General features: G+C 37.3%; 1 protein-coding gene across 2 annotated transcripts; it reads left to right on the top strand.

Annotated features, from left to right (window-relative positions):
• Positions 1-1,208: 1,208 nt before the first annotated feature.
• Positions 1,209-20,141, top strand: LOC103985264 (uncharacterized). 2 transcript variants are annotated; one of them, XM_009402914.3, is made up of 11 exons: positions 1,209-4,905; positions 5,129-5,368; positions 8,995-9,124; positions 10,163-10,315; positions 10,468-10,709; positions 10,814-10,877; positions 11,380-11,586; positions 12,876-13,111; positions 13,973-14,051; positions 14,120-14,257; positions 19,309-20,141. In XM_009402914.3, the coding sequence occupies exons 1-11, from the start codon at positions 1,625-1,627 to the stop codon at positions 19,495-19,497; spliced, it is 4,959 nt and encodes a 1,652-aa protein (XP_009401189.2). In that variant the 5' UTR covers positions 1,209-1,624; the 3' UTR covers positions 19,498-20,141. The 2 variants fall into 2 exon arrangements, with proteins under 2 accessions (XP_009401189.2, XP_009401188.2); XM_009402913.3 differs by having other exon boundaries at positions 10,808-10,877.
• The last annotated feature ends 3,993 nt before the right edge of the window (positions 20,142-24,134 follow it).

Here is a 24,134-nt window from a genome sequence, read left to right as displayed (position 1 = left end):
CAAATAGCAGGATTTCAAGTTTTGATGTTGAACTGACGATTCGAGTACAGTTCTTCACCCTACAAAGCTCAGTAGCAGCCGAAACATTTATCATAACTTAGAGATGAACTTCATATTTATTTGTGAAAGCTTTGTGATCATTTTCACTAGGTTCTAAAAGCAAATAGTAGCACCCTAAATGTGTTTTGTATGTGGTAATTATGATTGTTTAAATCAAGGACTTTGGAGATCATAATAATGGTCAGCTGATGGGTGTGAAACTTTGAGAGACCATTTTTTTGCTTGTGTCGTTGTGCTTATAGATTTGATCGAATGACTAGTGTATTATATTTGATCAATGGATCTTTTATCAAATAGTCGGGTGTCGTGATCTGCATAATTTTATTGATACTTTTAGTTATTTCCACTTTTAATTAGGATAATAGGACAATTTGCATGAAATAAGTGGTACAATAGTTTTGTTTGTTAGATTGGAAATTTTGTGTCGTCAATCCAACTGAAACTTGACGGAATTTTGGGGATGACTTTTTCTCGATTTTGTTAATCAACTTGATTATCAAGCTTCCAAATACTGATCGAAGTGGGACGGGTATAATATTATCACATTATGATCTAACTTGAGATGGAAGTGATGAAATCTGACCATTCTCTGACTGTGGTCGATGATGCCAATCTGTCCTTGGATGACTTTCCCTACGATCTCAAACAGCGACGAATTGATGATTAAATTCCTCGATATGATGAGATTGATTCGATTTGTCCCATTTTTCGAATGCTTTTATTTCCGATAGACGAACATAAATGCTTGCTTCATGAGATGATGGAGATCTTTAATCCAGAGACAGTTTCTCTTGATGATAATAAAAAAGAATATATATATATATATATATATATATATATATATATATATATATTGTTTCCTATATATGGGTGTTAACAAATTTCAGTAGTGATTTTCATTAATAGAATAGATAAAATGTAAAACTTAGTTGATTGAATCATCATCCGATAACCCTTAATCACGTTTATGTTGTTGAATGACGTTTCCAATTGAGAAACTTTAATAATAAATGAATATATATATGTATATATATATACAGCATTACATTTTCTAATGCCAAGGTGGTCAACTCACTATTTTTGAAATCTTCCCTATAATTATGTGGAAACGTTAGAGAAAATTCCCATCCCTTGGCGTTAGGAATAGCTCCTTACATCAAACTCCCTTGCCACAATCCAAAACCCATTAGATCTAGAAGCCTAAAACACCACCCCGCCCTTCTTTTCACCGTTTCCTTCCAAATCATCCGGAGAAAACACGATCAGTATAATAAAAATGTAAAAAAAAAAAAAAAAACTAAATCGCGTCGCCGCCTTCGAAGCGAAGCCAAGAAGACGTGGTTTTGAACCCCACCACCGATCGACGCTTCTTCTATTCCGCCCCACGCCAACCTCGTCTCCTCCGGCGATCTCGTTGGCCGGATTCCGCCGATGCCCGCTACGGCTGTCGCCGGAATCTAATTAGGCGTTCCCCCCTCGACGTCTTGGTGAGATCCCCGCGCGCGCTCTCTCCCCCCCTTCCTTAGCCTGCTTCCCTGCCCCCAAGCCTCCCGGTTCTTCTTTCATGGATCGGATTAACCTAGGGCATGGGAACGCCGGGCCTAGGAGCTCCCTTGGTGAAGCTTTTGATGGTGGATTTGCTTCCCCTGCCCCTTTTTTCCCTTCTCCCTACCTTCCCTCGGTTTCGGCCCCCGGGAAGCCGTCAACAGCCGCGGGGCTATCCAGACCCCGGCTTGTGAAGTCGAGGAAGCAATTCGCATCGCCTCGGGTGAGGGCGGCTGTGATCACCGATGCGGAGGATGGATCCGGGTTCAACCCATTCCGCTCAAGCATGGGGGTCACACCATCGGGCGCTCCGGAACGAAATGAGGGTGGTGGATTGCAGGGGCTTCATGAGAAGCTCCACGGATGCAAGCCATTTGATCCAAAAGCCGGTGAAAAGGTGTCTGGGAATACGAAATCGGGTAGTTTCGACTCTGTGAAGCATGAGATTCATACTGGTGCTTCTGTCTTCGAGAGTGGTGAGGAGAAATTCTCCGGCACAGGACGGAGCACCGGAGAAGATTCCATGAAGCTAGAGTTTGCTGGTTATGAGTCAAAACCAGCTATGTCGAATTTAGGATATGGGAGCACGGTAGATTGTGCATATCATTTTGGGCGTGATGATGCTGGTGTTTTTGTGTCTGGAAGTGCCATGAAGGAAAATGCTATTTCTGGTCAAAACTTGCCTGAGGATTTGTGTGTACCAAGTTTGGATAATTTTGTGTCAGTAGAATCCGGAAGCTCTGGGTTTGCCTTTGGTCGTGTCTCCTTATCGAATTTGAGTATGGAAAACATTGGGTCTCAGAATAAGGCAAGCAATTTGGGTGTGTTTCCATTTGGGTGTGATGTGAAGAGAAGTACAAAGTCTCACGAGATTTCAACAGCAGGTACCAGTTATCCAGAGTTGGGCGGCTTTGAGTTCGGAAAGTCTGAAAGTGTTCCATTTGTTTCTGAGTTAACCGATGATTCGACAAACACTGGTTCTGATAAAATATCTGGGAATCCATCCACCTTCAAAGATGAGCGATGTGTGGATTCTGTTTCCAGTTTGTATGCAAGTGTAAGTGGTCTGAACAAAAGTGATACGTTGAGTTGGAACAAGCCACAGGGCTCAGGGGTGCCAAGCATGGGTAGTTTTTTACCTGCAAAGCCTGAAAATGCTTTTGTCTTTGGTGCAAATTCGGGGAATTCAGATTCAAGAAATAGTGTCTCTATGAGTAATACAGGTACGTTTACTGATGAAAGAAGTGGGAGTTCTGATGCATATGATACTGGGGTTCAGAGAAGTTCTAATTCAAGTAAGAAGTCATTTAATGTTTCTGATGAAGTTTTATTCTCGGGTCTCCATGGAGAAATGACGAAACTGAATTTGCATAACTCTGGTGATGAAGATGCTTCTAAAGGGAGAAAACAAGCTTATGAGAGGGCAAAGGATAATGTTGGTAATTCTTTTCTGTTTGGTGGCAATATGACCACTCTAAGTTCCTTGGGTGGCTGTGATGTGAACACATTGTCGGAGGAGATGAAGAAGGCGACTATTGGGAGTACGATGCCATCACACAATGTTAGGAATGGAAGTCTGGATAACCCAGAAGGTTTCTTTGTCTTCGGGTCCAATATGAAGAAAAGCTTCACTTCATCTCAGACATCAACCATGTCTGAGAAGAGCTTTCCATCAAAGATTATAAATGTCATGCAAAAGCTGAACATTGAGGACTTCGAGGATGATGGTAACTTTAGTAGAAGCAAAGATGCTGATTGCCAGTTTAAGGTAGTTGTCATGGCAAATGATCCTGATAAAGTTCTATATACAGGAGACACAAATGTGTCTGCTTCTTTTGATGGTAATGCAGTTAAGACATTATATAATGACATCAAAATGTTGAACATAAGGGACAAAACAGGAAATTCAGATGCCAATGCAGAAAGAACTAGGAATGTGTTCCCAAATGCATCTGCTTCTTCTAAACATACTTTCGTGGTGAGCAACCAGGAGAAAAGTTCAATTGGAGATGATTTTCGATCATCTAAAGTAGATAGTGACTTTAGGTCCAGGGAATATGCTGAACCTACTTTTCATCGGTCATCATCTGGCCATGACCCCCGGTCTGTTGAGATTGGCTTCAATTTCACAAGCATGCAAGAAGAAGTTGGAATGTCACACATGGAATTTAGAAGCCCAAAATCTGTTGCTCCTGGTTTATCGAAGGAGAGTTTGTTTACTGGACCACGTTCAAATATGACATTCGGTGGAAGAAAGGTAGAATCTAAAGGTACAAAAACAAAGAAAAGAAATGGTAAACCAAAGCACTCCATTCCATTGCAGCAGACCTTTGCTCAAACATTTGTCTCCGTGGAAAAAGTTTTGGAAGGTAAGGATCCAGAATCTCTTGATGGTTACTCACCGATGGATTATTCTCCTTATCAGGAGAATTTAGTTGCTGATCAAACTTCAAGAGAAGCTTCAATACCGTCAAATGAGTCCATCCATATTGCCTCACCTAGTGCATCAATTGTGATGGAAAATCCAATTCCTGTATATGAAAGTGAATTTCTTGTTTCTGCAACAGAACACTTGTATATTGCTGAAGATGATTTAACACATGAAAAACCAAATCATAATAATTCCAGATGTCATGATGAAAGTGAATATCTTGTTTCTGCCACACAGCGTTTGGATATTAATGAAGATGATTTAACACATGGAGAAAGAGATCATAATGATTCTAGAGATCATGTTGATGAGGAATTTGGTCTCGAATGTTCAGATGATGGACAAAGATGTGAACCTGATGGGAAAACGGTTGTTTCCAAATCTGAATATGAGGATCTTGCTTGTGGAAGTAGCAGCACTTTAATGGAAACAGAAACTCACCTTTTTGGTTCAGAGATCGTCACACAAGCTGGTGAGAATGGTACAAGCTTAACTTCGGCTTCTAGCTTAGCAGGTTTTGGTGGTTCAAACTTTGCTTTTGGTGCAATATCTTTTGCTCAAGATCCATTATCAGTGTCAAAGCGACAACTTCGACGGAAAAGTAGGACAAAAGTTGGTCAGGAGATGCTTAATCCTAGTTTAAATGCTGATGTTCCTTTTGTTTCCCCTTTTGCGAATATGCTTCCAGCTACCTGCAGTTCTGTACGTCCAGATCCTGCAGGAGACCTAAAATCCATACAATCTGGTCCACAGAATGTAGTTAATACTAGAGTTGAAACTGGTACGAAACCAGAGGTCTTGAGGGATCCAGTTACCACTGATTCTGAAATAGTTGCAGAGCAAGAAGCCTGTGAGAGATGGCGTCTCAGGTACTTGAGAATATGACTTTCCACCATTTGTGGACTCCCATGAACAATTTTATATAGCTCCTGGTTTACGAGAATGGTTGCAGAATTCATATTCCTTATTTCTACCTCTAGTAAAAATTTTGATTAATTATATTGTGGATTAGAGACACATTGTCTGCATTAATTAAATTGCAATTCAGTAGTCACCTCTGGGACTTATTGCTGATGATTTTATGTACATTAGGGGCAATCAAGCTTATGCAAAAGGACTACTGCTTAAAGCTGAGGAGTATTATACACAGGGGGTGAACTCTGTCTCTCGGAAGGAAATTTCTCTAAGCTACAATCGAGCATTGATGTTGTGCTACAGCAACCGTGCAGCTGCACGGATGTCTCTTGGAAGAATGAGAGAAGCCCTTAATGACTGTATGCTGGCTGCTGCAATTGATTCCCACTTTCTAAGGGTTCAAGTCAGGGCTGCAAAGTAAGGTTTCCTTGGTTCTCTTAATCCATTTCTGCCTTATCTTTTTTCATTAGGTTCATAGCTGAAATTATTCTTTTTGTTTTTTGGACTTATACATCTTTATTGCACTCAATAATTGTTGAGACATTATTTCTCAACTCATCTGAATGTTGATATAGTAAAATTATGAGTCACATCATGCAAAGGTGACAATAAGTTAATGGTAAAGAAAAGTATTAAGCTGTATTGTCAAACTTTTTTCCTTTCACAGTTTTCTTTATATAATGAAATTGACAATAAAATGTCTACATTTAAATTGTTGACTTGGAATATACATATAGACAATGAAGAATAAATAGGAAAAGACATTTGAACGTTAAAATGAACAAAGAAAAGATTCACATTTTTTAATAAAATTAATGTCAAATACCTTTTTCCTCTTCAATTTCTATTTAGATTAAAAGATGAGAAACAAGTATTTAGATTTCAGAGCTAATTGTTAGGTTAAAGCTTTTCCATAATGTCAAACACTTCTCCTTTCCAATTTCTATCTTCATTGTTAAGCTGAAAAGCAAGTATTTAGATTTCAGAGTTTATTGTTTTGTTTTGTTGAAGTTATTGCATTGATGCCGTGGCAAGAAAATTTGTCATCATCAGTTCACAAAGGTTGCTGCATCTTTATTTTTGTTTCAAATATTTTTCTAAGTGTATCTCTCTGGGTTGGATTGTATCTTATTCTCTTGACATGGGTTGGGCCAAGACCAATCAAGGTTTGCCATGCCACAATGTATTGCTTGGTACTAGCGGTATAGGAGATCGGTACGGGTGGTACACATCGGTTTGTCGGTATGTCCCACTATATGTCGGTACATCGGGATGGTTCAATATGTATTATACCAATAGCCGATTGGTATACCGGTATAAAATGGTAAGACGAACCATGGGACCAATGCTTCTGTAAGGCTTATTTGTGCTGGCAGGTTGGAAATGTTAGTTTCAAAAAGTTTTTAGAAGTGCTACTTTTGGACCCATTGACTCTGTACTACTCTCCAAAAATATTATGTTCTTTTTCTTAATGTTGCAGCACCTAATTTAGGCATTTCTTTTATGTCTTATCAAACACCTTTGAACAATTTCTGGTTTTAGGCAATATCATAATGTATCATCTGGAATATTTTAATATAAAATAACAATGTTTTGTTTCATATGGCATATGACAAAATATTTTAATTCTTGAATTGTTCATCCTCATAAACCGTGCCTTATAGTTCAGCTACACCATATATCCATCATTTTGGTAGCCATCATGTCGTTGCTACTTCCTAATCTTTCTAGCCTTCCGTTTTGGTGGCATCTCAATGTTTCATCTAGCCATAGTGGTGCACTATAGGATCAACTTGTTAGGGATTTTCAAAATGAGAATTTAGATTTTGTACTAACTAATAATGATATTTGTTAAATTAATGAGAATTTGATTAGCATATATTCTAAGGTCACTGTAGTGAGAAACTTTAGTTGAACAAGTGAGACAATAAAGCACCAATAACAAGCCATAATCTCCCAACAACAAGAGAGGACCCTAAAGAGCAAGGATTGAAATATCGTACCGTACCGGAGTTTCGACGTTCGGTACGGTACGGTACGATATTGTATATCGAGCGGTATATCGTTCGGTATATATATATATATATATATATATATATATATATATATATAATTTTCGGTGACGTCGCCTTGTTTATATATATATAAAAATTAATAAATATATATTTATATATAAAAATATTATATATATATAAGATTATATATATATATTTATAAAAGATGACGTCACCTTTTATAAATAAATAAATAAATAAATATATATATATATATATATGTATTCGGTCCCGTCCGATAAGGGCGGTCCGTGTATCGATCGGCTGACGGACCGGTATGTACCGCCCGATACGGGCGGTATTATTCGAAACTGCATACCTTGCTAAAGAGTGTAACTAATACAAGAATATTAAGAAGGGTCCAGTCCCAAAAGCTCTAGTTGTTTTTGGCTTTTCCATTTAAGAGTAGAATGGAGTGGAAAAAAAGGATCATTTGCAGAATATGGATAGCTGAGTGGAGAGATTCACCAACTCTGCAAGGTTGATGGTGGATCTTCCAAATAAAGGTAAATTGTTTAGAGCAATAAGACTAGCTATAGGATGTAATCCTTGGTGTCACCTTAGGGTTGCTCCTTAGCAACCTTGTTATCCAGTGTTGGAATGAGGCGTCTATGGTTGGAGTCATGTAATTTCAGGGGTAGGGCTGGTTACATTGACTGTCCATTGACCTTGCATTGGTGATGTTGTTTGTTGGATTGACCTTGTTAACAAAATAGAGAGACTTTATCAAAACTAGATGATGAGCAAATAAGATTAGTTGCATGTGTTAAGTGAGAAGTTGTTTATGGTTACTCAACATTGCCTTGACCTTGCCATAAATTAAAATTGTACTTGATCGTATAACATTTAATTAGACTGTCCATTCTTTGCTCTCTCAATATTAAACACATGCTTTCTTACTCAACATTGGTGTGGCTTGCCATGTATTGAAATCCCGCATGCTTGAATGTCCATTTTCTTATGGGACACCCCATCTTTTGCCCTTTAAATTATATGGTTTCTGTAGAATCCTGATGTATACTTAATTCTACCATATAAAAGGACAACAAGCTCAATCCGTGGTTTGACAATTTAGTAAATTACTAAGAGATCCTGAAAGAAAAATCTTCTCCTTGTTTGGTATCTGGCCACTACATAGAATCCCACTATAAACAACAACTGAACTCTCCAAATCCAAGTTAATAATAGCAAAATAAACCACGTAACAAGTATTATGTTCATATAAGGACTCTTAGACAAATTATATTCAGAGTTAGCCCCTACAATATTAACTGAAAATAGTGATGAAAATCAATCAGAAGATCATCGAGAAATAGAAAAAGTCTATTTCTTGACCTTGCCTTGTCTTGAAGAGATTTGTTCCAAGTGGGTTTGAGCACCCCAAAGGTAAGTTTTTGTATTGGAATTAGATATCATCTAACTTTAATAGTAGTCTTGACTGAGCTACGTTATCATCATGGAAACTGAACAAATTTTTTAATTAGCTACTTTAGTCAAAATGATTTAAAAATTGTGCAGCATGTGGTGAGTTAAGATTTGTTGGTAGGATCAACCCTTTTGAGTAGTCCACATAAAGTTTTGGTCAAGCCATTGTTGTGGTGAAAGGTCCTTGGCTAGAGTTGGCTTAGGTGGGACACTATCAAGGGTAAATTAGGGTCTAGTTGGTCTCTAACTACTTCCCCCTATATTCATCCCGTTCCTATGTTCATCGCTTATCTTCGAAACGTTGTTGTGTGCTTTTGTGTGGTAGAGATATCACAGTTTCAACTTTTGGTTGATGTTCAGAGAATCACTAATTTCGTTTGTGTATTTCGCACAATGTTGTTGTCTTAGTCAATTTTGTTGATTTGAGCTTGGAGATAAATCTAAGGTTTGAATTGAACGATATTGAGATGTATACTTCAGTATCCCATTTTGTCTGTTTTTGCACTCTGTTTTGCTGTATGATAGTTGAGACTCTCTTAAAGACCTGATCTTCCCCTGATACAGTTGCCATCTTGCACTGGGCGAAATTGATGAAGCTATGAAGTATTTTAAGAAATGCTTACTATCAGAGTGTGACGGAAATTTGGACCAGAAAATATTAATAGAGGCTTCTGATGGCCTTCAGAAAGCTCAGGTAGCACTGAACCTACTACTGCTGATCTTTCAACATTTGATGTTCTGCAGCACAATTGATTTATGAAAGACTTCTTGTTTACTTGCAAAATGACTTGCATGTTCCAAGAGGGATTATTACATAAGAACCAAGCAACCTGGCGTATCAGAGAAGATTTACTTGTGCTTGTAATTATCTTTTGGTATTAAGTGCTAAAGTTTCAATATAGTAGCAATTTCTTAAGATATGGATTATGAACAATTCCTTTTCTGTCAGTTGAATTGTTATGACAAAACTTGAGTGAATGAGGTAATGTAAGTTTTACAAATGGTTTTATTGGATTAGAAATCCTATTTACCAATTTTGAATTTTACACATATATTGGAGATTGTCATAATGAAAGATTCCAGTGCATTTCTCGGTCATGGATTATCTGTTTTAGACCATCATATTCATCTATACTTTAAATCCAGATTTTTATCATCCTGTGTATCTAAAAAGGTTGCTTTGTTAGATTGAAAATATCTAACTTGACATTGGTGTTTTCATGTCATCAACATTTGAGATCCATCTGACAAGCTTTAGAACATCAAAATTGGTGTTGGACCATTACATTTATAGCATGTGTCTAAAATTTATGTTTCCTTCCACCTGCTTAAACAGCATAAGCCAAATTCTTTATGGAATGTTTATGAATTGTAACAAATACAGTGACAGATGCCTCATTTTGTGTCTGAAAAATATATCACAAAGGTAAAGAAGTACATTGGATATTAAAAAAAACTTGTTTCTTGTCTTGTTGAGTAATCCCAGATGTATTTGAACCAAAACACTAATAATGATTAATTTGCTTTAGTAATACCATTTTGAATGAAAATTACCTTCTGTTTTTGTTATGGTTTGTTTTTTACAAGTTATTATTGATTTCACATAACTAAGTATTAAATAATTTCATCTAGGATATATTATTTGTTTGATTTGTCATGCTATTTATATCTGCTTTATGTTCCCTTGTCTTTTTGGCATATATGTGACTGACATGTATTTCTCATGTAACAGCAAGTGGCAGGTTACGTGGTTCAGTGTGAGGAACTTTTACTGAAAAGAACATCTAATGAAGTGGCAAAGGCCTTGCATATGATCTCTGATTCTCTATCTATATGTACACATTCAGAAAAATTGATGGAAATGAAAGCAGAAGCTCTTCTATTGGTTAGTTCTAATATTTCTCAATGAAGTAGCTGTCATTAAGACCATGAATTTTCAAATTCCTTATGGGAAGCAGTAAACTAATTTATATTGTCCCAGGTATATCTCATAGAATAATATATCTGATCTAATAATGCTGTTCTTCAACCTGACAGCTTCGGAGGTATGAAGAAGTAATACAATTTTGTGAGCAGACTATGGAACATGCTGAAAGAAATGTTTTGTCCGGAACCAATGTACAGTTGAGCAAAGTTGATAATTTTGAAGATATTCAAGTTATTTCTGTGAGGCTTTGGCGTTGGTGCCTTATTTCAGAGTCTAACTTCTATCTAGGAAGACTCAAGGAAGCACTTGATTTGCTAAAGAAACAAGATAAAATGAAAAATATAGTGGAAAAGTACTATTTATATCTTATCTCTGTACTCCATTAATCATTTCTGATAGTAGCATATATTTCTTCAAATCATGTTTTTAATTTTCATTAATATTACCTAGGAATAGCAGTGGGCCTTCAGGATCTTCAACATCATTGTTTGTTACAGTTCGTGAACTCTTGCGCCTAAAAGTAAGTCTGCTCATTTTCTTTTTATCTGAGTCTTTTCATTGTATCTTATTTAGCAAAATTACTAATAATAATGTTTATATTTAAGAACTTATGAACATTGTGATTATAATTCTATGTTTAGTTGGTGTTGAGAATCAGCAGACAATTTTATAAATGCAAGTTCAGTTAAAGTGTAAGTCTGTTGACTTTGTCCAAATGGAGATGCGATTCCAAAACCACCATGACATGTGACTTGATTGGATCCTGGGCTTGTTGTTTGCCTTTTCAAATGATCAAAATATTTGTGTACTGAAGGCTTGAAATGTGGCTTGTTTTTAGAGGGGTTGTGCTGCTAATTTAGCCTCTCTGTGTGTTTTTTCATGTGTAGGTAATTAGATGACACTAGTTTTGGATGCTTCTTTTCATGATGATATCAGGAAGTTATATATTAATAAATTCCTTCAAATACAATTACATGAAGAGTTTTGACATCAACAAATGCTTTTTTTAAATTCCATTGCAGGCTGCTGGGAATGAAGCTTTTAAAGAAGGAAGACATGTGGATGCTATAGAACATTACAGTGCGGCTTTAGCATGCAGTACTGAATCACGTCCTTTTGCAGCAATATGCTTCTGTAATCGTGCTGCTGCATATCAAGCTATGGGCCAAATTGCTGATGCCATTGCAGACTGCAGTCTAGCAATAGCTCTTGATCCTAGCTACCTGAAGGTTGGTCAAGGTTTTGCTGACATCTTAATTGTTATTTCAATTTCACTTGCCATCTCTATTCTCTCATTTCTCTGGTTATGATTTGAAGCCTGCTGATATTGACTCATTGACTTACACATGATGCTCCAACATATATCATAATACTGTATCATATTGTGTAAAACGGGATGATGCAATACTATTTTGTGGCATTGCAACGGGAAGTTGAACTTGCTTGTCGTGTGTCCTTTTTATTCACATATTATCATCATCCCACTTAAGATTTTTTTCTTTGTTTTTAATCTCCATTGTATTATAAGTTCTTTATGGGGGATTTGTACCCATTTCTTTCATTGGAATTGCCATTTTATTATTTATTTTTGATGTTGTACTTTGGTGTTGCAACTATGCATCTGGTAATGTACTAATTGAGTTTAGATAAAGATGGAATGGGAAGATATCCTTTTCACTAAGATGCAAGCAAAATCTGATTAGCCCAGCTTCAAGTTCAGGTTTGAGTTTAAGGTTATTTAGATTAGCAATTCATGCTGTGATGTTCTGTGAGCTGAGTGCATCCCCACTGAGTTAAATGGTGCTACCGTGTTGCCTTAGGATTCGCTGTCGAGCCAAAACAAAAGATTCAACAATAGCCATGATCATTTTCATTTTTGTACTTAAGCACTGGTGACAAAAACCCAGCAAAGAAAGTATAAAAATTCTAAGAGCACTGTCATAAATAGGAAAGCTCAGAGGAAAATATAGATGAAGAAAAACAATGTTATCCACTAGGTTTAGACTGAGGATTTACTTGTTATATGGCCAATTCCGGTTGACAGCCGATTCAGTATGTGCTATTAGCATAATAGTCTATGCTGTGTTGATGCAAGTACTCCGGCAGCACAAAATTACGAGGAGAAAGGGAGGAAACATTCAACATGGGGACTTAGCTCTGGCTTGAAGGACGGGCAATCTGTATTGACAGAAATGTCAAAATTGCATTTGTAAGTCCATTGTGACATGGTTAGCTAGATACACCGGAGTATCAGTATGCCGATGTTCTGCAAGACAAATGCTTGTTCCTTAAAGACATGGTTACATACAAGGACTCAAATCTCGGCCAGTACCAATTTTAGCAACTATTCAAACTAGTATGAGACTGTTTCTAAGGTGGATACCAACCCATACCATGTGTTAATACTGAAAAATAATACATATAGAACATCAACATGTAACGATCTCAATTCAGACTGTACAGTACTTGAAGCTTTGGTTACATGTACTGATTTGTAATTTTCATTGTTGTATTATAGGCAATTTCTAGAAGGGCCACCTTACATGAGATGATCAGAGACTATGGACAAGCATCTAATGACCTCCATAAGCTCATATCTCTTCTGGAAAAGCAACCCAAAGATAACGACAATCAAGATGGAGCTTTGGAAAGATCAATCAGTAATAATGGTGATCTATCTCAAGCCCGCTTGCGACTTTCTACTGTGGAGGAGGAGTCCAGAAAAGAAATTCCTCTGGATATGTACATGATATTGTGAGTTTTTCGTCAACTTCAGTTTGTGTTGTCTAAGCTGAATTATATTGGTCTGCAGATAGCAATTTTTTTATTCTATGAAGGCGTTCTTTATTATTTTAGTTTTAATTTCAATTATAGGTGTGAATTCTCCACCATGTTCACCTTTAAGATTCTCACATTAGGGTAGACCCAACTGAAGTTGTATTAATGGTTGCTTTTATAACTGTTGTAAGCCAGTTATGTGCTGGTCTGTATGGTGGTGACTACTGCCCAGTTCCTGCAACTCCAATAAACCATTAAGATCTTGATTGACACAATGACCTAAAGAATGTGGGTGGCCAACTTTAAAATTATTTCTTGGGATAGCATCTTCTATACTAGTTTTAAAAAATATTGTGATGTTTTGCAAGATTTGTTAATTTGTCCTTTATCGATAGAGATTATTCTTTGATTAAGAAAACTTTTTTTTCCACTCCATTTGACTTAAGATTTAATTGCTGGAGACAAACTGAAAAGTATTGACAGTTGCTCTTGTATGTTGACCTAGTTTTGGGATATTTTATCAGACTAATTTACTGCTTCAGTTGGTTAAAAATTTCCTTATAGTTCAAGAATATAAATAAGTTGCATCAGGTTTAGATTTCTGTACCAAAAGAAAAATAAAAGTTTGATTTTAATCTTACATGTACCAGAAATTTAGTTTTTCTTGAATGAACATTTCCTTTTATTTTTAATCTTATCTAAGGCTCAGTTGCTTTTTTTCTGGATCATTTATTTGTAGCTCTAAAACATGGCTATACTCTATGCCTGTTGTTTTGGCATCTTAACCTGTAAATTTCTGTTGAAATTGTTCTTATAATTGATTATTGGTATATACAGGGGAATTGAACCATCAAGCTCTGCAGCAGATGTAAAGAAGGCATACAGGAAAGCTGCATTGAGACACCATCCTGACAAGGTATTGCCACTGGATAATTTTAGAAAAGTTGATGTTTTCAATTTTTTCATTGCAACTTGTTGCTGCAGGCTGGTCAGCTCTTAGCTAGGAGTGAGAACCTTGACAATGGCGTTTGGAGAGAAATGGCTGAAGAAGTTCACAGACATGCTGATAGATTGTTCAAGATGATAGGAGAGGCATATTCTGTACTCTCAGACCCCAGCAAGGTATTTACCAGATTTTAGTAAATAGGTGCCTAGCACCCTTATGATGTTTGTGGTGAAATGTCCGAAGGAGAGACAATAATCTATTCTTTTCAAGAGACAAAGAAGTGAAAAGTAATGAAGTGATTGGGTTACAACCTATTTTCATGTGATATGATGGTGAACAATAGCTCGGTGATTTAAAAAGCACTAGGCATCAAAAGGCGCTAAGACCCCAAGATGTTCAAGGTGCTAAGCGCTTGCCCGAGCGAAGCAAGACGCTATGAAATATTAAAATATAAAAAAATCTAATACAATTGATAAATAGAGATTAGTAGTGTTAAAATCTAAGTAGGGACTAGTATATGATAACGGTAGTTAACAATCTACTGTTAACAGTATTTAATCTACTGTTGATAGTAGTTAGAGGGGAGAAAAGAGTCATTGACAGTGGAAAGTAGGGAAGGAGAGGGCGACGGTGACGGAGGAACTTTCGAACGATGGCAACAACGACAGAGGAAGCTACAAACGATAGCAGCAATGGCGGAGGAAGCTTCGGATGACAGTAGCGGCTGAAGAATCTGTAGACAACAGTAGTAGCTTCGGATGATGGTGACAGCGATAGTAATGACAACAGAAGCTGCGGACAGCTTCTGTTGTGAGTAGAGGAAGCTTCAGATGTGTCCACCAGTGGCGGAGGAAGCTGCGGTCCTCTCCCTCGACGGTGGAAGGAGCTACTCACGGAAGCAGTAACGACGGAGGGAACTACGCATGAAAGCTACATCTTTGGATTTGTTTGTCGACGGCAGAGGAAGCATCGGTCCAGTGTGTTGGCGATAGAGGCAGCGATAGAGGCGCGACAAAGGCAGAGATTGTGCTAGGGTTGCTTGTGGTCGCGTGGGGGGACAGGGGGTGGGTTTTGCAAGTAAATTAACTTTATGTAGCTTAGTTGGTTCAATTGAACCAACTAGCTATTGTTCAACTGAATCGTAGGCGCTAGGGTTGCATGGTTTTCGCCGAGCGCTTGCTCGAGATGCCTGACACTGGGGTTCAGGCAAGCGCCCTGGTGGCGCTCCACTAAAGCGTGCTGCTTGGTGAATCTGTGTGAGAGAGAGAGTGAGTAGAGACTGTTTATGTTAGCATTTACTCTATAACTGGCTTAAATGAAAAGCTTATAGTTGGTGTTTAATACAATATGCAAGCTTTTATAAGAAATAAGTGTTTGCTATCGGAAAATGTTGAGAGATGGTATACTATGGATAAGCTTTAAGTAGCAAGCTATCACAAGAGATTTTCTTTCAGTTTGATTACTACATAGGAGTTCCATCTATACTTTATTCAAATGTAATGAACATACTACAACCCTGGCTTGTTATGTTGTGGCAACCATCATTCAATTTGTGAATCAGATAATCTACGGCTAACAAGAGTGTCTTTAATGTAAGCATTCACAAGAGATGTTCGTGACACCCATGTGCATATGTGTGAATAATTAGTAGGTTGATATTGATAGGTATTGCTGTGAAATGATGTTGGCACTAAAACTTTTACCAACTTGGCTGCTTAGTTTCTTATGTCAAGTCAGGCTAAATCATTAATAGTAATTTTAGGTATTGATGTTACATGTTGATTGAATACTTACAAGGCCTAAAGAAGCACTAAACTATTTTTTACTTGAATTATTAAAGAAAATGAATAGATTCTCCAAAATAATGAACTGATTTTCATTTTGTACATTTCAGGAGCAAATTCATACACTGAAGACATCCTAAATGATAGCTTCAAAATTGATGTTGTAATTGTTGTTCATGTTTATCCAGTCATGATGTTGCATATCGTAATGTCTGTGCTGAAAATGCTGCAATTTTATGCAATTAGGTCCTTGTCATTGTATGATACTAATTATTTTTTAGCTTAGGACGTGAGAACAGCCATTAATGATGTGCATGTTACTGTAGTTATTATCCAATATATAGTGAAGACTTAGTAGAGTGGATTTAACTGTCCATCTAAAATTCAAGACCCTAATTAGAGTGGAAGAAGAAGATTTCATTCCTACAAGTAATGTCTTAGTTTTGATGCTTTTGATTTTTGTGACATTTCTGTCACATGACAACTTATTATTGTAATTGAACTATTAAGATGTTGCATAATGTCACTTCATACATTAAATTTCTGATATTTCTGGTGGAACTGAACTTGGCATTAGAGACCAGCAAGGACTCCAGTGAAGTCCTTGTTTTCAGTTCAGATTCCTTGTTGGGCTTTAGATTTCTTTAATTGGCACATGGAAGTTCTCTTTGACTATAAGAATTCTCATTTATCATTTATGATCCTCTTGAAGAATGAACTATGAGGTGTGTTGTGTATACGTTGAACTCACAATACTGGGACTACCATTTCAGTTGAGTTTCATGAAAAATTTCTTCCTGATAACAAATTTTGGAACTCTATGACCAAACAATCGAGGAAGCATCTTGATGTAGGAAAGAGATGATATATTGAGCGAGTTTATTCGTTTAATTGGACTAATTTTTCTCTTTCCTTTGTAAAACATCATGTATCCATGAAAACTTTTATTTAATCTTAAGTCAGAAATCAAATAAAGTCTGTAAATCTGATAAATTTTTGACATTTTCCTTTTTTCTAACTGAAATTACTTGTGCAAAAAAGAGGTTCAAGTGGTTTAATCAGTAATGCCACTAGTGCAGAAAATTTCAAAAAGTTATGTTTCAGTTTCATGGTGTAGAACATGCCAATAGCGTGTTGACAAAGTTAATGGTGAGCAACACAGGTGGCAAGGGTTTCATGTTGGCACATGCTCTTTACCGAGGCCACCTTTGATTTCACTACACCTTTGATACAGCACAAAGTCTCCTGCCAGTTTGCATATAGAATCCATGATCACTAGGTCGCGATTAGATGTCAATGTGCAAATATGGAGATTTTTATTGGTTTTTTAATTATTTTCTGAGAAGACACTTTATATAAATGATTTCTTTTGTTTATGAATTGTTCCATTTCCGATAACTATTATGCTTTCGTTTTTTCATATGAAGTTTGTTTTGGTGGCTTACTGAACTAGGATCTCATAGACTTGGGAAGGTTTAATGTTATTCTGGCCTGACAAATGAAACTTGTTCTTGAACTCATATAACCTTGTTCCAACATTGTTCGTGATTTGTAAACACTTCATTCAATTATACTATTAACAGCGAGATCATAAGCATTGTGCTATTTTCTACAATTTGGGCTTATACAATTGCATTCATGTTTGGTTGCAATTTTGAATATGTTGTCTGAGATTAGAAATGCTTTGACTTTAGATTTACTTAAAGTTGAGGTACTTTAGATTATTTTCACTTGCACTTGTATTTTCTCCCTAGAAGCATAAAAAAAGGCTCTCCAATACAGGATTTGGGGAGGGTCAGTATACACCAGTTTACCCCTTGAAATAAAGAGGTTATGAATTTTGAACTTTGGTCAAAATTCATGAACTGCGTACCAACTGAATGATCAGGTTTTGGGGAGGGTCAGTATACACCAGTTTACCCCTTACCATGACACCTAGCTTGTACGAGTAAAAAGGTAGTATTATTATTTAGTAGAACTGGGTGTAATTAAAGTTGCAAGTAGCTGAGAAGGCTTACTAAATCATATGGAAGATTGTACAACTGCATGCGCTTTTCTAGGAGAATGTGAAAAAGCTAAGGGCTAGTGGCTCAATTGGCAAGACGTTAAGTTAAAACTAATTATAAAGTAAGATTAAGAGAATATCTTGGGTTGATTGAATTAGAATTTGTTTCAAGGAAAAATCTGCATAAATTAACTGATAACAAATTAACAACTATGCTATGTGATTTGATTCTAGAATGTGATCAGGTAAAAAAGGAGTTAACAGGATGAACTGTGAAGTGAGAAATGACTTAATGACAGTATTTATGAATTGGAATTTTATTTATTAAGAGATAGGGTGCATTAGATAAAGGCAATGCCAAATATCTTATTTGTCTCATTTTTCTTGTGTTACTTGGCCTACATGAAAATTAATTAGACACTTTTCATTGAGTAAATTTGGGGATGAGAGTACTTCTAGTCAGAGTAAGATATTGGTGGGATCAGAATTAGGATAGACTATTTGTGAAGCAATCAGAATACCTAATATTTATTGACAGGGTAAGCTTGGAGTCAATTATTAGACAACTTAAATAGCAGACTTTTTAGGTTGTGACATTGATTTTTAGTGTGAGTTTATTATGTTTCTCTATCCAATTTGATCAAGAATCTCAGGTCATGATAATGTAATGTAAGGCCACTAGTAGTTTATTTAAATTATTGTTAAAGGTCAATGACAATTTGCTGTGGAAACTGCAAACAAGACATAACTCTTTTCGACACAGTAGTGTTGTTTTTCTCTCTCATGTGCGTGGATCTCCAAATAGTTGGAAAATTATGACTCCTCGTCGTTGTCAATGTCGTTCTGTTTTTACTAAGGTAGTTTTACTGACTACACAGGTTCTATGATTTAGCTGCTCATATAGTTGATTGTTTTTTACTCTTTGCTTTGAGTTCAAAGTGCTTAAGAATTTTGATCAACACAAGTACCCATTTAGTGAATAATAAAAGCTAAAATGTTAGTTCAGTGTTCATAGTTAATAAGATGATATCAGTTGGTATCGGACCATACATTCCAATACCAGTCCTTTGTTGTATCAGTGATCATTCAGTTGGTACGCAGCTCATGAATTAATTATTGAAACTTGGGTGAGATCTGTAGGCCGAGATTGTTAAACAAATGATGAATATTTGATTGCATGCTTTAGGACAAACTGAAGTTGTACCCGTCCGTGATCCATGTCAAATTGTTGGAAGGAATGTACTAATACGATCTGTGACCAAGTTTACTGAACTTTCTTTTGTTATACACGAGAGTGGATGCTTGTGTGTGTGCAAATCAATTGTTTTGCTTTGGCTGTTTCTGGAAATTGGTTACTAAGTTTGTCAGACTTGCTGAGCAATTGACTTTTCATGCTCATTAATTGGGCTCCAAATAATGTCTTTATATTTATTTGCAGCGCTTACAATATGATGCTGAGGAGGAAATGAGAACTGCCTTGAAAAGGGGCTATGCCACTAGCAGTACACCAAAAGCCCCAGCTGATAATTGTGTCAGTCAGTTTGACAAAAACATGAACAGGCGTCAGTGGCAGACATATAGAAGCTCACATCACAGATGGTCAGAATCTTCACAATCAAAGCGGTAATTTGATGGAAGACTTGGGTCGTATGTGAAAGTTTTACTCCATTAATTAAAGTTGAAATCAGTGCTGAAATCTCAAAAGAGATAATTTAGTGATATATGTGGAGGGAATTCATTTATTAAAGTTCACATCAGTGCTGGGAGCAAGTCACAGAGATGCAGTCTGTGGATGGTTGGATGCACTGAAAATGACCTGGTTGCATCCCCAGATGGAAAAGGGCACAAGTACAGTTTTTAGCATGACCTACTGAAAAATTATCATCAAACTCATGTTGCTAATATAGAGGTGACTGACCAAAGAAGCAGCTTGTTTTATTGAAGATGTCGATCATCATGTCAGTCTTTTGCAAGCTGGTTGCTCTGGATTATTGTTTTGCATCTCTTTAGTATGGGAAAGATGAATGGCGTGTATGTGAGCTCATTGTTGTTCTCACTCCTTTATCCATGTGATGATGTTTGTAACAGCGAGTAGCAGCAACTTAATTGTACCTGAGAGTGTTCAGTGTTTTCACTCCCCATATGGGAAGTGTGAACAATGACTAGCAAAATGTGTTTCATCGGGTGTATGAAATTTTGTTAACCTTATCCAGGCGTGTTTGTGTTGTATCATGAAAGAAATAAAGGAAGCCGTGAGTGGGTTTTAAGGAACTGTCGTTTGAACAACTTTTGCTCCCTGATGAGGGGATTTCTTTTAAGTTCAAACACGGGTGAGATCTTTTTTGTGTTGTCAACCGTGAGTAGTGCTATTCTCTAAATTTTAGTTGTTAAAATATTTTAATAGGATTATTTTACTTTCCAAGTAATAGCTATCATCTAGTAATGGTCGTTGATGAACGCATATATATAAATTTATATGGTTGTATTCCATATTTTTAGGGATGAACGCATGGACTCGTTTTGTAAAAGAAGCATCTTTCAGGATACACACGAGTCGATTCTAGAACAAATTGCAGATACATTAGATCATATAATCCAACGTAATGACGGCCAAAATCTAATTAGATTCGTAAAAATAAAAAGCATGATGAGAAAACCAATGTGGAGTTACGACATAACTTTTATTTGCTACTCGAGCGTGAGGGATATTGTTGAATCTTGGATTTTAACGATGAAATCAATTGGTGAATTGTTTGACCTAATCTATGTGTTGAGATAAGTGTGCAGGATTAACTACGATAGTAGTAAGGTATAAAGCAGATGATGGGTCAAAGTCGAAGATTCAGACGATGTACTAGAAGTGTGTCGGGAGCTCGCCAAGAGTTCGTCGGAAGTTCGCCAGAGGCTCGTCGGAAGATCGCTGAAAGCTTGTCGGAAGATCGCCAAGAGTTCGTCGGGAGTTCGCCGGAAGCTCACCGGAAGTTTCACCGAGAAGTTCGCCAAAAGAAAAATCGACATACCGGATTAATTGCTTACCTTAATCATAGTTAGAACATTAGTTGAGTTAGGATCGCGAGGTAATCCCACTAACTTGGTTAGGGGCCAACTAGGCCCTTAATAGGGCTGAATTGGGCAGGATTGAATAGCCCATTCAGCACCTGAAATCACGGTCGACGGTGGCACTGCTTAGCAAACCCAGTCTCCCAAGTGTTCTAGGCGGTGGTACCATTGGTAGTTAATGCTGCTAGTGGTAGTACCGCCTTTGTCAGGCGGTGGTACTGTTAGGATCAAGAGCACTAAGAGGGGGGGGGGGGGGGGGGGTGAATTAGAAAACTGTTTTCGTTCGATAGAAGTGATTTTGGTAAGAAAGCCGATTCGTAAATCACTTCAACTTTTGACTAGGAGAGATGCAGCAAAGATATGAACGCAGTTTGCAGTTATGATGGAAATCAGAATATAAGCGCAAACTGAAATACGACGTTCGTATGATAAAAGCGATTTTGGTATAAAAGCTGATTCGTAAACCACTTTAACTTGAGATAAGGCGAGATGCAGTTAAAGCAAAGATATAAAGTCAGTTTGCAGTTATAATGGAAATCAGAACGTAAGCGCAAACTGAAATACGAAGTTCGTACGATAAAACTGATTTGCGTCTTAAACCTCGATTCGAAATGCACTAAACTTTGAAACACGTTCGTAAAAACACAGAAGGCAGTAAGCTATTGAGGAGGTTTGCAATAAAGATAAGATGCTCAAAGTAAATGCAAACCGAGATTTAGAGTGGTTCGGTCAATCTTGACCTACTTCACTTTTGGCTTCCTCCACCGACGAGGTCACTGACGTCAACTAGAGGCCTTCCTTCAATAGGCGAAGGCCAACCACCCTTTTACAGTTTCACTCCTTTTGACGGGCTTAGGAGACAACCCTTACAGAATTTTCTCTCCTCTCTTTACAACTTAGAACTTGGAAGAACAGAGGGAGAAGAACTTTTGGCCTTTACAATAATTTTGAGCTCTAAGAATCACACAAAAAGATCAAGATTTCGGTGTAAGTTCATGCCCTTTCAGTGCTGAATGGGTGGGGTATTTATAGGCCCCAACCCAGTTCAAATTTGGAGCTCAAAACTGTCAATTCCCGGAATTCCAGGATCAGGCGGTTGCACCTCCTGACTGGAGCGGTTGCACCGCTTGGCAGAGCTCGAAGACTGAGCCTCTGGGCGGTGCTACCTCTTGTCAGGGGCGGTTGCACCTCCTGACAGAGCTCGAAGACCGAGCTCAGGCGGTTGCACCTCCTGACTGAGGCGGTTGCACCGCTTGGCAGAGCTCGAAGACTGAGCTCAGGCGGTGCCACCTCTTGTCAGAGGAGGTTTCACTGCCCAGTCTCGCTCGGAGACTGAGCCCCAGGCGGTGCCACCGCCTGGCTGGGGCGGTTGCACCTCCCAGTCTCGCTCGGAGACTGAGCCTAGGCGGTGCAACCTTCTGCCTTGGGCGGTTCAACCGCCTAGCAAAAATCAGGGTCCGAATGGGTTGATCCATTCGGCCCAATTTGGGTTTTTCAGGGGCCCAATTGCCCCAAGATTAAGTTAATGGGATCACCTTCCATTTCTAACTTAATCAATGTGCTAACTACGATTTTTCCTAAGACATTTACTGCAACTTGCTCCGGTGCGTCAATCGCTTCTTCCGGCGAGCTTCCGGCGAACTTCCGTCGATCATCCGATGAACCCTTGGTGATGCTCCTGCGGACTTCCGGCAAACTCCTGGACTTGCGACGATTCACTTGGCGAGTTCCGATGAGCTTCTTTGGCAAGCTTATGGACTTCTCGGATTTGTTCTCGCAGAACCTCTGACGACTCTCCAAACTTCCGTCGAACTCTCGAACTCCCAACGTGATCATTGTCTTGACTCCGGCGCAACTCCTGCTGCATGTCTCACTTTCATCGTAGTTAATCCTGCACACTTATCTCAACATATAGATTAGATAACAAATGAAAATTGACTTCATCATCAAAATCCGAGATTCAACAATCTCCCCCTTTTTGATGATGACAATCAATTGATAATGGAGTTAACCTTAACTCCCCCTATCTATATGCCATACTTGAGATAAGTCATTCTTGAATTCAAGACCTAAGAATTCAATAGACATATTGATAAGTTAAAATCATTTGAACTTATCAATACTTCCATCATGATTCCCATCAAGATGTATTTCTTTGAAGATGATGTCAAGGCTTGACATTCATTTTCAAATATAACAAGTTTGAATGATGGTAATAGTAGCAATTCATCATATCAACATGTAAAGCTGTGAAGTAAGATTTTGATATCATTACATGATGTACACATTTCAAATATTTTAGCAAGTATTGTATTTCTTCACATGGTAAGATATCAACTCAAGACATAATGCAAATTAATGCATGACATCTGTTCATATATCTCTTGGTGATGCAAGCATGGCATAATCATAGCATCAGTGTTTATAGCATCAATTCATATATTTCTCCCCCTTTGTTATCAATAAAAAGCATGGTAGTTGTGATACCAGGAGAACAATATAAACAAATTATCAAGCATATAAAGGAAGGCATGATACGTAGGTTGCTTTGAATACTTCTTTCTCTTTTTTTTGTTATAATCATTTTTGCATGAAGGAGGAAAACCATTTGTGATTCCAGCTATTTGTGAGTTTACTTTGAGTCAAGATATGTGTTTGAAACAGCTTTTTGCAAGTAAAAATACTATCATCCATATTTCAAGATGGAATTCATAAGCAGGAATCAAAACATTTCAAGTAAAAATACTATCATCCATTTCAGAAAAAAATATTTTTCATAAGAGTGTATGAGAAAATTCGATTTTTAGCATTCCAATTGTTAAGCGAATCCGAAAAATGAAATGAACTCTTTCATGCATTCGGACAAGACTATGCTACAGATTTTCAAATACAATCATGAAGACAAAATTTAGGCATGTTATTTAGGCAACATGTTATTTAGGCATGTAATGACAATCAAGTGATTTGAGCATTTAATAAAGTCCGAAAAATAATTTTAACTAGTTTATTTATTCGGACACATCAACATTCCTAATTCTCTTCTTATGAAATCAAATTGTTCTTCACTTAGCGGTTTTGTAAATATGTCAACTAGTTGATGTTTAGTATCAATGAACTCTATGATTACGTCATGATTAGTAACATGATCTCATATAAAGTGATGTTTAGTATCAATATTATGGCAATGTCATGACTTATCAACTG

The sequence above is a fragment of the Musa acuminata genome, chromosome BXJ2-5, assembly GCF_036884655.1.
Source record: "Musa acuminata AAA Group cultivar baxijiao chromosome BXJ2-5, Cavendish_Baxijiao_AAA, whole genome shotgun sequence".
Classification (NCBI taxonomy): Eukaryota; Viridiplantae; Streptophyta; class Magnoliopsida; order Zingiberales; family Musaceae; genus Musa; species Musa acuminata.
The sequence above is the reverse complement of the archived record's forward strand: the minus strand, read 5'-3'. Positions and strand labels throughout refer to the sequence as shown.

What these genes read in the sequence shown, in the direction of transcription:
- LOC103985264 (XM_009402913.3), top strand. Translation starts at nt 1,625, where the DNA reads ATGGATCGGATTAACCTAGGGCATGGGAACGCCGGGCCTAGGAGCTCC. An exon ending in ATGGCCTTCAGAAAGCTCAG is followed by an intron (nt 9,125 to 10,162) that starts GTAGCACTGAAC and finishes CTCATGTAACAG; the next exon opens with CAAGTGGCAGGTTACGTGGT. An exon ending in ATGAAAAATATAGTGGAAAA is followed by an intron (nt 10,710 to 10,807) that starts GTACTATTTATA and finishes AATATTACCTAG; the next exon opens with GAATAGCAGTGGGCCTTCAG.